General features: G+C 36.7%; 1 protein-coding gene and 1 long non-coding RNA gene across 2 annotated transcripts in view; one reads left to right on the forward strand and one right to left on the reverse strand.

Annotated features, from left to right (window-relative positions):
• LOC144457823 (uncharacterized) overlaps positions 1–3645 on the forward strand; it is a 138532-nt gene extending 134887 nt beyond the window's left edge. Inside the window, exon 4 of the long non-coding RNA XR_013487352.1 lies at positions 3575–3645. This is a non-coding gene — a long non-coding RNA (uncharacterized LOC144457823). The remainder of the gene's footprint in view (positions 1–3574) is intronic.
• Positions 1–12071, reverse strand: part of HMCN1 (hemicentin 1) — a 495504-nt gene that overhangs the window by 54334 nt on the left and 429099 nt on the right. Inside the window, 6 exon segments of the mRNA XM_020984406.2 lie at positions 1674–1844; positions 2252–2422; positions 4955–5125; positions 5428–5598; positions 9936–10205; positions 11302–11383. Of these exon segments, the coding sequence (XP_020840065.1) occupies positions 1674–1844; positions 2252–2422; positions 4955–5125; positions 5428–5598; positions 9936–10205; positions 11302–11383 (1036 nt within the window).

Raw genomic sequence — 12071 nt, forward strand, 5'->3', positions numbered from 1 at the left:
TGCATCATCCTCTTCATCTCTTCCTCAGCACCTATCCTTACTCTAGGGAACTTTTAATATCCATGTATTTATTCATGTTGAATAGTAAAGTTTCCCTAATGTCCCATTTCTTCAATCTCCTTAAGCCTCTTACCTACTCTGCCACTCTGCTTCAGCCACAGATAGGGATGGTCACCTACTAGATCTTGCCATTATCCACAAGAGTTACACTTCCCTAATTAGAAACTCAGACATTTTCCTGTCTGACCTATGATTACATCTTTCCCTATGCTTCACACTTTTTATACTTGTTTTTTGCTGTCACTGAGACTCTCATTCCCTTTCACCCTTCAGTACTTTCTCAAGCCATTACCTCGATTCTGATCTCACTCTTCTCCAGTCAACACAGTAATTAGCCATTTTAATTCTATGCTGTCTTCTGTTCTTAAATTCCTTGTCCCTTTATCATATTACCCATTTTCTATTGCCAAACTTCACCCATAGTTGGATTCTATCATTCTATTCCTCTGCTCCTATTCCTAAGCTACTGAACAAAGTTGGAGGAAATCTCATAACCTTTCTTCCTGGGATTGTTTTAGATAAACCTGGGAAGATTTATATGAACTGATGCAAAGTAAAATGAAGAGAACATTTTATACAATAACAACGTCTATAAAGACAGACAACTGTGAAAGACTTAGAAACTCTAATCAACATATAGCCAACCACAATTTCAAAGGATTCGTGATGAAATACACTATGCACCTTCAGCCTCCAAACAGAGAGGTGGTGACGGGCTTAAAGTGCAGACCGAAGCTTAGGTTTGTTGTTTTGTTTTGGACATAGCCAATGCAGGAATTTGTTTTACTTGACTGTATATCTTTGTAACAGGTTTTATTTTTCTTGCTTTCTCAAATGGGATGAGGAGTGGTAGACAGGAGGTGGAAGGGAGAGAATTTGGATCTAAAAATAAAATTGCATTTTAAAAAAAGAAAGATAAGCAGTAAGGCAGCATGGTACAATAGAAAGAATGCTAAATTTGGAGTAAGATGGACTTGGGTTAGAAGTCTGGTTCTGACACTCACCACTTGTATGATTTTGGGCCAAGTCACTTAATGTCATAGGCCTCATTTTCATCATGTGTAAAATTAAAGGGTTGGACTATATGACCTCTGAAATCCCTTTTGCCTCTACATCTGTGATTCCATAAATTACATAGGCAGAACTGGGGAAGAGAAGAGAGGAGGCTCCAAGTAGAGGAAACACTGTAGATCATGTTAGGGAAATATCTAGAAGTCCAGTTTTACTGGAATGCAGGAATGAAGGGGACTTGTAGGAGATAAAGCTGGAATAGGGATAGGTAAGGGGATCTTGAATACCAATGGAAAGAATTTGTATTTTATGTAGTAGGCATTTGGGGAAATATGTAGATTTTTTCACTAGATTGGGAGAGGGTGTGCAACATGATCTGAAATTTAATTAAGGAAGATTAATATGGCAGTGGCATGTAGGATGAACTAGAAGGGAGATAGCAGGGAGACAACTTCACCAGACAGTTTTCCAGTGTATTGAAGGCAAAATGATTTGGTCCAAATGAAAAGTAATTTGTGCAGTCATGTAAGAGAACAAGATGGATCTAAGTATTTACAGTAAGAAAATAAACATGATGGAGAGCCACTATTTCCCGTACTTACTTGGACAAGGGTCACTATTACAAAAGTCAATCTGGACATCATTCCCTTCACATTTGTGTCCCCCATATTCAGGGGCTGGATCAGAGCAGTCCCTTGTTCTCTGCCTGGAGCCTCCTCCACAGGATACGCTACAGGCACTCCAACTGGCCCAGGGAGCCCATTTGCCATCCACTGGAAAAACATACAAAACCTTACTATCTGTAAAGATGATCAGTGCTATTAGTCTCAGTGATATTCTTGGAAGTATTGTTACAGGGGATCCCAGTTGGGACAGTACATAGCTAAGAAGATGATGTTTAATGGTTAGTATGATGGATTTGGAGTTAAGAAAACTGGGTTCAAATCCTCCTCTGACACTGTGTACTAGCTATGTAACTATGGGTCAAGTCACTCAACCATTCTGAGCCTCATTTATTCACATGGAATATGATGATAATGCCAGAAGTACTGACTTCATATACTTAGAAATAATGCACATATAGTGGTTTTTAAACTTTGATGTGCTATACAAATGTCAATTATCATCAGTCATTATCTTTTTATTTTTTAAAGGCATACATGAAATTTTTGTACCATACCTGGGCAGGGTCTTTCATTACAAACTTGCATTTGTGTTTCAGTTCCATCACAGTAGGGTCCATGAAATGAAGGAGGAGGATTATTACACAACCTCATTCTTATCTGAGTGCCTTTCCCGCAGCTTTCACTACATGACCCCCAGGGCAGCCAAGTGCTCCATGCTCCTTGAACTAAGAACATACCAAGAACAAAGTATTAGATAACAAAGTCATGTTTTTCTGTGTTTAAAAAAATTCAACAGAAACTCTAGTCATACAAACTAGTATATGTCCACACCAAAGGCCTAAAATCATTAATTTTCTTTGGGACTAAAAAAAAAAAACAAAAAAACCCCATCTTTTTCATCTCAGTTTTATATGAGAACTCGTTGGTAGAGAAATTCTGAAATTCTGTGGCTGACTCGATGCCAAAAAAAAAAAAAGGTTCAAATAAGAAGCGTCCGGTCAAACATTATTTAGTAACCTTTAAACAATAGCACAAAATTTTAAACTTAATTCAGTCAAGCTGGCATATGCAGGCATAGTCTGAATGCTTACAATGTTACCAGGCAATTTGTTCTCTCCATTAGCACATTACTGTCAGTGTGATGGAGAACAGTTGGGAGAAAGTGACAGCAACTACAAGTCAGAGGGTGACCTTGCTAAATGAGGTTGAAATCAAAGTAGATTTTCCAGGAAGGAAAACTTAGGTTGAACGTTGGGGAGGTTCTATGTGTTACAGAGCTGCTTTAATTCCATAATAGAATTTGCATTTGCATTCACAATAAAATGATTATTTCCTTCACAATAAAATGATTATTTCCTTAGCAGTAACTCTTTTAAAATATTTTTTCTCCATTATATAAATTCATGAATTAAAATGTCCTGAATTAGACTCTTAACACATTTCCTAAACAACAGCAAGAACTGACCAAAAGTTTCCAAGGAAATATATTGATGTTTTCCTTTTGATATCTTTAATATATGACATCATTGGACTACATGACTGGAACAACATCATATATCCTGTCAGGTGGATGGACGCATGGAATTGGGAATCAGAGTGACTGTTTACTCTGTGTAAATAACTGAGAATTGAATGCCTTTAATTGGTGGCAGGCCAACTTTTAGTTTTAAGAGGGTGTCCAGGCTACTTGGCTCATACAGTGCTCCTGACTTCCACGTGGAATGGTGGCACTGAAAACATCAGTTTCTCTAAGGGCTTTAATTAGTGTCTATGTGAAAATAGTGTGCTAGGGCTATAACACTGCAAATGAAAAGTACAGACAATAAACTAATTGTTAATATGTACCTAGCTTGATATATCACCCTTTTCTGTTCTAGGGAAATTTCTATCCCTGTAGCCAGCAGATTGTGTTGGAGCATCCTGTCCTTCAGACAGTGCTGGAGCCACACTGATAAAAACTTTTCTGGTATTCATTTTCTGTCATCTCAATCTTTGGTCATTACAGTATTATCTTATAGGCAGGTCACAGTTTCCTACATGACAGTTTATAATATATTTGTTACACTTTTGGATGGCTTCTGATTGAAAATTTTAGAGAAACATATTTAATAAATTTAGTAAATTATATTTTAGGCTGTTACTTCAATGGTTATTTTTATTTTTGCAGATGACTAATGCCCTCCATCACACAGGAATTATTTTTCTCAAATAGAAGTCTGGATACTTCCTAAATTTCCCCCAGATGCTGGGGTCCGTCTTTACTCCTTGCACCTATAACCTTCTATCTATTTAATAGATGGGGGGGGTCAATGGCCAGAGAAATAAAGATTACTTTGAGCCTCTCTTTTGGCAGCTGTCACATTATACCTGGGTTCATGTTTTACCTCTCCTATTAGTCTATAAGCTCCTTGAGGAAAACAGTATGCCATCTTTATCTCCTACAGTACCCAGGACCCATTACTTTGTGTACAGTGGGCAATTAATATATGCTAGCTGAATGCAATGCTTGATTAAAATATCAGAGAAAAGCAAGAGTTCTAGTTCTAGGTTCCATTACTCCTGTCTCTGCTCTGACTTAGGGTGACCTCAGACAAGTCACCTTTGGGTCTCACTTTCCTTACTGGTAAAATGATAGGCCAGAACATCTTTGAGCTGCTTTCCAGCTCTAGAATTCTTTAATTCTACAAAAAATCTGCCCCCAAATCTCTTTCATCAGCTTTGTAAAAGAAAACAAGCCTAGGGACTATCTTTTTCATTGAGATATTTTTATATTGTACTTATGGCAAAACCCAAACATTTACAGCCCCTCTATTCCCCTAGAACAGAGTTGAGGATATAGAATGAATGAACCCAAGAGTGGAGGTAAGAAAGTGAAAAAGAAGGAAATACAATGACAAAGAACAGTGTATTCATATCTTAGAGAAACGTCAAGGCATAATGAATAGAGAGCCACCCTTATAGTCAGGAGGATGTGGATTTATGTCTGGTTTCTAAAATTTAGCACAGTGCTTGGCACAGAGTAGGCACTTAATAAATGCTTGTCAGCTTCATTTTATTTGAAACATTTTGGCTGTGTGACCAGGCACAAATCACTTAATCTCTCAGTGTCTTGGGCATCCTTCTAAGATTCTTAAGTTATAGAGCTGCTGGTCAGTGTCAGTGAAGGGTGTTTCCAAACTGGATGTACCTCTGATTCATGAAACAGGTCCAACCTGGGTTGAACACATACATTTTAATGTTACTGTGCATATTCTTACCTGGACAAGGTTTAGTGTTACACATGAATATGTCCACAGCATTTCCTTCACATGGCTTTCCATTATGCTGAGCTGGAGGATTATTACAAGTTCTGGTCCTGGTTTGGTTTCCCTGTCCACAAGTCCTCGTACACTCTTCCCAAGAGCTCCATTCTGACCAGTTGCCATCCACTAAATAAAGATGAAAACTTTCACCATCCAATCTATTTAAATTTGAGCTCTAAGGAAACCTCTAAGTGTGACTAAAGTAGGGGAATCTGAAAAATACATATCTAGAAGTGATTATCAAAATCTACCTGCAGGGGGCAGCTAGGTTACACACTGGCTAGAGTTCCAGTCTTGGAGTCAGGAGGACCTGAATTCAAATCCAGTCTCGGACACATAACACTTACTAGCTGTGTGACCCTGGGCAAGTCACTTAACCCCGATTGTCTCACCAAAAAGCAAATAAATAAAATAAAAATAAAATCTACCTGGGCAAGGTTTATTTTGACAGTTGCGCATTTCTGAATCTGGGCCTTGGCAGGGCTTCCCACCATTGGCTGGAAAAGGGTTGTTGCACTGACGAATCCTTTTCTGAACACCTTGACCACAAGTGACACTACAGGGTCTCCATTCAAACCATTCTGAAAACCCACCATGCACTGAAAAAAAAATCCACCTAAAGTCAGCTATGAATTCAGTGACTCAATTAAAAAACACATGTTAAGCAAGAAATTATGAAAGGCTGTGAGAGACACAAAAATAAGATCAAATACTATGGGAGTTCATAGGCAGAAAACACTTTTGCCTGAGGGAATTGGAAGAAAGCTTTATAACATCTGACATAGCCAACTGATGATTGGTAGGTTTCGGTAATGGAAATGGGTTGGAGGGTGGAGACACTTCTGCTTCTATACCCATCTTATCATCTTTGGTATCTCTCCTTTTTCCCAAAGGCTAATCCTCTAACCTTTGTTCTAAATCTCATTCCTCATTGCATCTCTTATGGAAAACTGGATCTCCTTTCTCATATCCCTTTTCATTGGCTGACTCAAATCTTTAAGCTTTCAGATTGGTTTTTCTTACCCCAAATGTCATTCCCTTGATTGTCTCTCTCAATGTTTCCTTAAGATGCCATCATATTCCTTTGCTTCCTTTTATTACAAAATACCTTGGACTAGTGGCTAATACCAATTTTCCTTGTTTCTATCCTCTTTCCTCACCACAAATTTGCTCCCTTTATTCCTTGTAATCTGAGTTGATGTTGTAGAATGAAAGGTCACATTTTAAGGAAAGCTGACAAACTGGAGCATGTCCAGAGGAGGTCAACTATGAGCAGACTGGAACCCATATTATTTGGGAAAAAAAAGCACTGAAAGAACTGAGAATATTTAGCTTAGAGAAGAGAAACTTTGTGGGAATATGTTACTACTTTCAAGTATCTGAATGATAATCATACTCAGGAAGACTTTGTATGATTCCAGTGAACAGTACTAGGGTCAATGAGTAGAAATTATAGAAGGGTAGATTTTAGGACAGTGTAAAGAGCTTTCAAAAATTTATTAAGACAATTTTAGTCATCTCAAGTGGATCCTCGTGAGGTATAGTGAGTTCCTTCTCATTCTAGGTTTTAAATCATCTTCTGAGCAATTGTTACATGAAGCTGTTGTAGAGGGTACTTATATTTTGGGTAGGGGTTGGATAAATGATCTCTAAAGTCCCTTCCAAATCTAAAATTCTGTGATTCTCTAAGGCAATCCCTATCCTAAAGAAACTTATAATATGGAATGTAACAATGATAATAACAATAATAATAATAATAATAATATAATAATAATAATAATTTCAGCTGTAAAAAGCAGTAATTTTATTCATCTTCAAGTGTCAGCTAAAATCCAAACTTCTACAAGAAACCTTTCCCAGTCCCTTTAGATGCTACAACTATCTCCAGTTTAACCTGTGTGTATCTTGTATGTACATAGCTGTGGGTATGTTGTCTCCCACTCTGGAGTATGAGCTACTTGAAGGTAGAGACTGTTTTTGCCTTTCTTTATGTACCCAGTGCTTAGCATAGTGCCTGCCACATAGTGAGCACTTAATAAATGCTCTTGACTGGTTTGAACTGTGCAGTGATACACAGAACATTAGATAATAGAATGGTAACTTCTCCTAGGACCATTTCTATCTGTACCCCATCAAATAAGGTGAGAAAAAACATTTTCTACTGTAATAACAGCAACAATAAGAAAAAGAGAACTAGCAGAAGAAATTAAAGTCATGTGAGTAAAGGATAAGATATATATCCTCCCTTCTATCCTGTCTGTTACTGGGGTTGTCCAGAAGATATTTTCAGTTAGTCTACAGAAGATAAGCTTACCTCCCAATATTCATTTAATTATAATTAATTAAATAATAAAAAAATCATTATTATAAAACATAAAAAATCATGTAATTAATACTTTTAGCCACCTGAGCAATTTCCCACAGAATATAAAATATATGCAAATAATAGAACAGCAATTTATCCTCAAAATTTTTCTATCTCAACTCCATCAAAAAAGACAAGAATGAAGTAACATTAATAACAATGAAAACATAATAACTGACATTTACATAATACTTTAAGTTCTCACAATGCATTATATTATCTGATCCTCACAACAACCCCGTAAGTGCTCTATATTACTCTTTTTTTTTTTCTGACAAAGCTCAGAGAGCTGGTGAATTGGCTGTGGTCACATAGCTAGCTAAGTATCAGAGAAGCCACTGACCTTGGGCCTCACCTGAGAATAGTGCCTGGGACCTAGGAAGCACTTAATAAATGCTTGTTGACTTACGACTCTTCTGGCTGTCAGGCCAGCACTAAAAAAAGTAAGACATATACTCACATAACTATAATACAAAATAATAGCACACGATATTTATGTAATAGAGACATGCACAGTAGTAGAAAATCAGTATATTTAGGGGAAAGAGCACTGCAGTGGGACTTGAAGTCCTTTGTTCAAATCCTTCCTCTGACACATACGAGGTAAATGGACATGGATAAGTCTCTTTACCACTCTGAAATTCATCTTCTTCATCTAGAAAATGGGGAGTTGGATGTGGTAATTAGCAAGTCATGAATGATCTTCAAGAAAGCAGTTTAAACAGAATCCATCATGCATAACCGAAAAGATGAGGAAGTAAAAACTGCATATTTTTCTAGAATTCTGTCAGTGAAAGGGAGAAGAGATATAGTACAGGAGTTTAAGGGGATGAATGCTTAATTTTTTTTTAGGATGAGGGATATCTAAATATGTTTTCAAGCCAAGAAGAAGGAACTAACTGGTAGAGAGGGAGAGACTGAAAATACAAATACAAGTGGATGATTACATGATGAATATAACAAGCTTCCAGAACACTGAAGATGACTTAGCCTTAGAAAGGAGCAGGGTCAGTTCTCAGAGACAGAAAAATGGAAGAAAAGGATGAGTAAAGATGGAGAAATTTTCAGTTAGGAAGGAGAAACAAATGACATTGATATTCTCAGTAAATAGAAGGTGTGGTCACTTTACATATAAAGGGTATAGAGTTAAAACTATAAAAATTAGGAATTTTATTGGCCCAGCTATCATGTAATTTAAGTGTAGAAAGTTGATCAAGGTAGTAACATTGAATTAATGAGGTTACAAGGAGGTGAACCGATGTTTGGGATTCTGATTTCATCTCCCTGTGGAGGGTGCAGACTTGCCATTGACCCAGCTTAGATAGGATGAGTGAATCTCTTGAGCCTGGGTACTTTTTGATCCATTAGAAGCTCATTAAGGATGAGAGATTAAGTCTCAGGGATTAGAGATTATGTGACTGGCCCAAACTTTTGTAGGTAGGAGACACCATCTTGTACTGGTGCTATAAAAAGGCATCTTTTGGGCAGAATTGCCTCCTGGTTGAGTAGTATGAAGGATCCTGAAAGAAGTACCACAAAGCTAAGAGAAGGCCAAGGGGAAAAAAAGTTAGTCACTTGTTATTTATTAAGTGTTTACTATGTACCAGGCAATCTGCTAGTGTCTTTCTCTCTGGAATTATTTTTCATCTGTTCTGTATATATCTTCTATACACTTATTTACTTACATACTGTATTCTCCATTAGAACGAGAGCTTCTTGAGGGCAGACACTGTTTTTGTCTTTATTTGTATCCCCTCTTTGATATGACTATTGGGAAGGTTAAGGACTTTTTTTTCCCCTGAAAAGTTGGGCTGTGAACCTGATTTCCTGCCTATCAGTTAAGACCAATCTGAATAGAAAACATTTTACTTAAGAGTGAAATAATTGAATTGATTTCATAAGATGAGGTTAATTGAGTTGTTATTAAAAGACCAGGATCAACTTATTTTGGAGTTTCTAAATGTTATTTTAGCCTTGTATAGACATGAATTAGGTGTTGAGCTCTGGGCTTATAAAACTGTACCTATAATACTGAACCTATAATATTACCATAGAGAAGCAGAAAAAGCATAAAAATTGATAAGTAGGTGACCTTAATACTAACTAGTCCTTATGTCACCAACTTTGGGTAAGTCACTAATGGATGGCATGATCATCTTAAAGGCAGAAGACTGGGTTTGAATCTCGCCTCTCATACTTACTAGCTGTGTGACCTTGGGCAAGTCATTTAATTGTTCTGAGCCTCAGTTTCTGCATCTGTAAAACAGAGATAATAATGCCTGTAGTACCTACCTCACAGGGTTGTTGTGAAGGTTAAGCGAGATATTGTGTAAAAAGCACTTTGAAATCCTTAAAGTACTTCACAAATGCCAGCTGGTATTTATTCTCTATGGCCAGATTTTGATATCTAAGATTTTTGTTCTATTCTAATATTCTGTGATTTCATGATTCTACTGAAATCTTGAAAGTGCTTTAAGTAAAAGTAAAACAAGAATCAGGATTCTTGCTGTCCCATAGGATTTAAATTTCCTTAGCCTTTATGACCTAATACTCAGTTTTTTGGCTACTTACCCTGTACAGTAACTGGTACTCTGATAAGGACTGAGCCCATCAAGTTTCTAGCTATACATTCATAATCAGAGGTATCTTCTTTCTGAGCTACAGTAATCCGCAAGGAGTTGTTGGACAGTAGAGTAACTCGATCATCCCAGAAGAGGGGATGTCCTTGGCGAGACCATTCAATGGTTGGTGGAGGTTCTCCAATTGCTTGGCAGTTCAGCACAATTGTGCTGCCAGCATTGGTAATAGTTTCCATTGGCTCAATAGTGATAACTGGAGGACCTGATGAGAAATGCACAGAGATTTTTAGCTTTATCACACCTTATTTTAACAACAAAGTCAAAGTTTCACCTAAGCATAGAATAAAGATGATGTAACAACATTTGAGAAAAGACTCTCTCTCCCTCTCTCTCTCTCTGTCTCTTTCTTCCTCTTCTCTCTCTCTCTCTCTCTCTCTCTCACACACACACACACACACACACACACACACACACACACACACACACACACACACACACAAACTGACCCTCAAAAAAACCTTTGCTATCATATTCCCACTGATACTAATACGTTTTCATGGCTGTTCTCTGTCTGATGACAATAACTTGTGATTTTTTTCTCCTTTAAGTATTCCTTAAAGAAATGAAAACTTCAGCCAAATTACATAAAAAATTGGAATATACTCTTAAGTTCCACACACCTCTATCTGACTGGGTGAATACTGCCTTTTCTTTCTTTGATAATTTTTTAGGCAATAGACTAAATAATTATAATATTATAAATATAATTATCCTTTATTAATAATTTGTAATGGATGCAAAGCATTGGCAATATTCTTTGAGACTGTAATTAACATTTAAATGAAAAGTATTTTCTGTCAATGCAGTTTAGTTTAGCAAATGTAATCCAGTGAAATTGAACAAGTATTTATTAAGTCCTTACTATGTACTCAGCAATGTCCAAGAATTATGGGAGATATAGACAAATAAACTATTACTTACTTTCTCATATATCATAGGATTTAGGGTTGGAAAAATCACCTAGTTCAACCCCTTCATCTATTGAGGAAAATGAGACCTAGACTGGTGAAGTGACTTGTCAAAGCTATACAGGTACCAAGTAGCAGTAGCATTTGAACCCATCCTTTCTAACTCCAAATCCAGCCCTCTGCCTCTTATAATATATATGATGTTTACCATTATCTGTGTTTAAGTTTTAAAAGAATCATTAAATCATTAAAAGAATGATCAAGACTTTTTTCACCTTGTTAATTTAAACACGCTCTAGTGGCCAAAATCAAAAAAATGTTTGGCCCAAGAAGCAGGAAAATTCTAGTTAATGTTTTTTGATATGAATGACATTCAATTCAGTGGCTTACTCTGAAGTGTTAAAGTCATGCTGCGCTCCACCACACCAGCATCATTTGTAGCTATACATTTATAGTCACCCGCATCTTCATTCTGTAGAGAGAAAGGATTTTGCAAAGATATGAACTCTACATCATAACTTTTTCATGACATATTAGTATATATGAGACCGTATTTATGAGTGCAAACATTTAAGAGAGCAAAGTGCCTTCAATTTAGTCTTGAAAAGTACAAAACTTTATCAGACCCATTTTTAAAAAAATAACTTGTCCTTTCTCATGGAGTATGTTGTTATTAAACAGAAAAGACAGCAACTTTTTTTTGGTACTCAATTGCTAGAGAAGAATATGTTACCTGTTTTAAAGTAGATACTCAATACTACCTTAAAAATATTTTCATTAAACAAAGAGAACTTTTTTTTACTAAGCACCTACCATGGTAGGTGATTAACAATTAAAGGAAATGGTAGGCAAACAGGCCAGAAAATTCACTTAAGGAAAGGGAAAGTTCACTTAGGCTTTGGGAGAGCCTAGAGTAGAAGCTAAGGATAAAAGACTTGATCCTAGAGTCAATAGTGGGATATTGAAAGTTTTTGAGAAAATGAGTGACATGAACAGAGGGAAGGTTTAGGAAGACTGATATGTTAGTGAGGTGCAAGATAAGTGGGAGGGTCAAGAGAAAAGAGATGGGGAAAACAGGAGAATAAGAGGCTACTGAAATTTTCTTAAAGTGAGATGATAAGGGCTTTTGTAGAATGTTAATAAGGGCCTTAGTAGAGTGG

This window comes from Phascolarctos cinereus, unplaced genomic scaffold, assembly GCF_003287225.1.
Source record: "Phascolarctos cinereus isolate Bilbo 61053 unplaced genomic scaffold, phaCin_HiC Scaffold_5;HRSCAF=322, whole genome shotgun sequence".
NCBI classification, from domain to species: Eukaryota; Metazoa; Chordata; class Mammalia; order Diprotodontia; family Phascolarctidae; genus Phascolarctos; species Phascolarctos cinereus.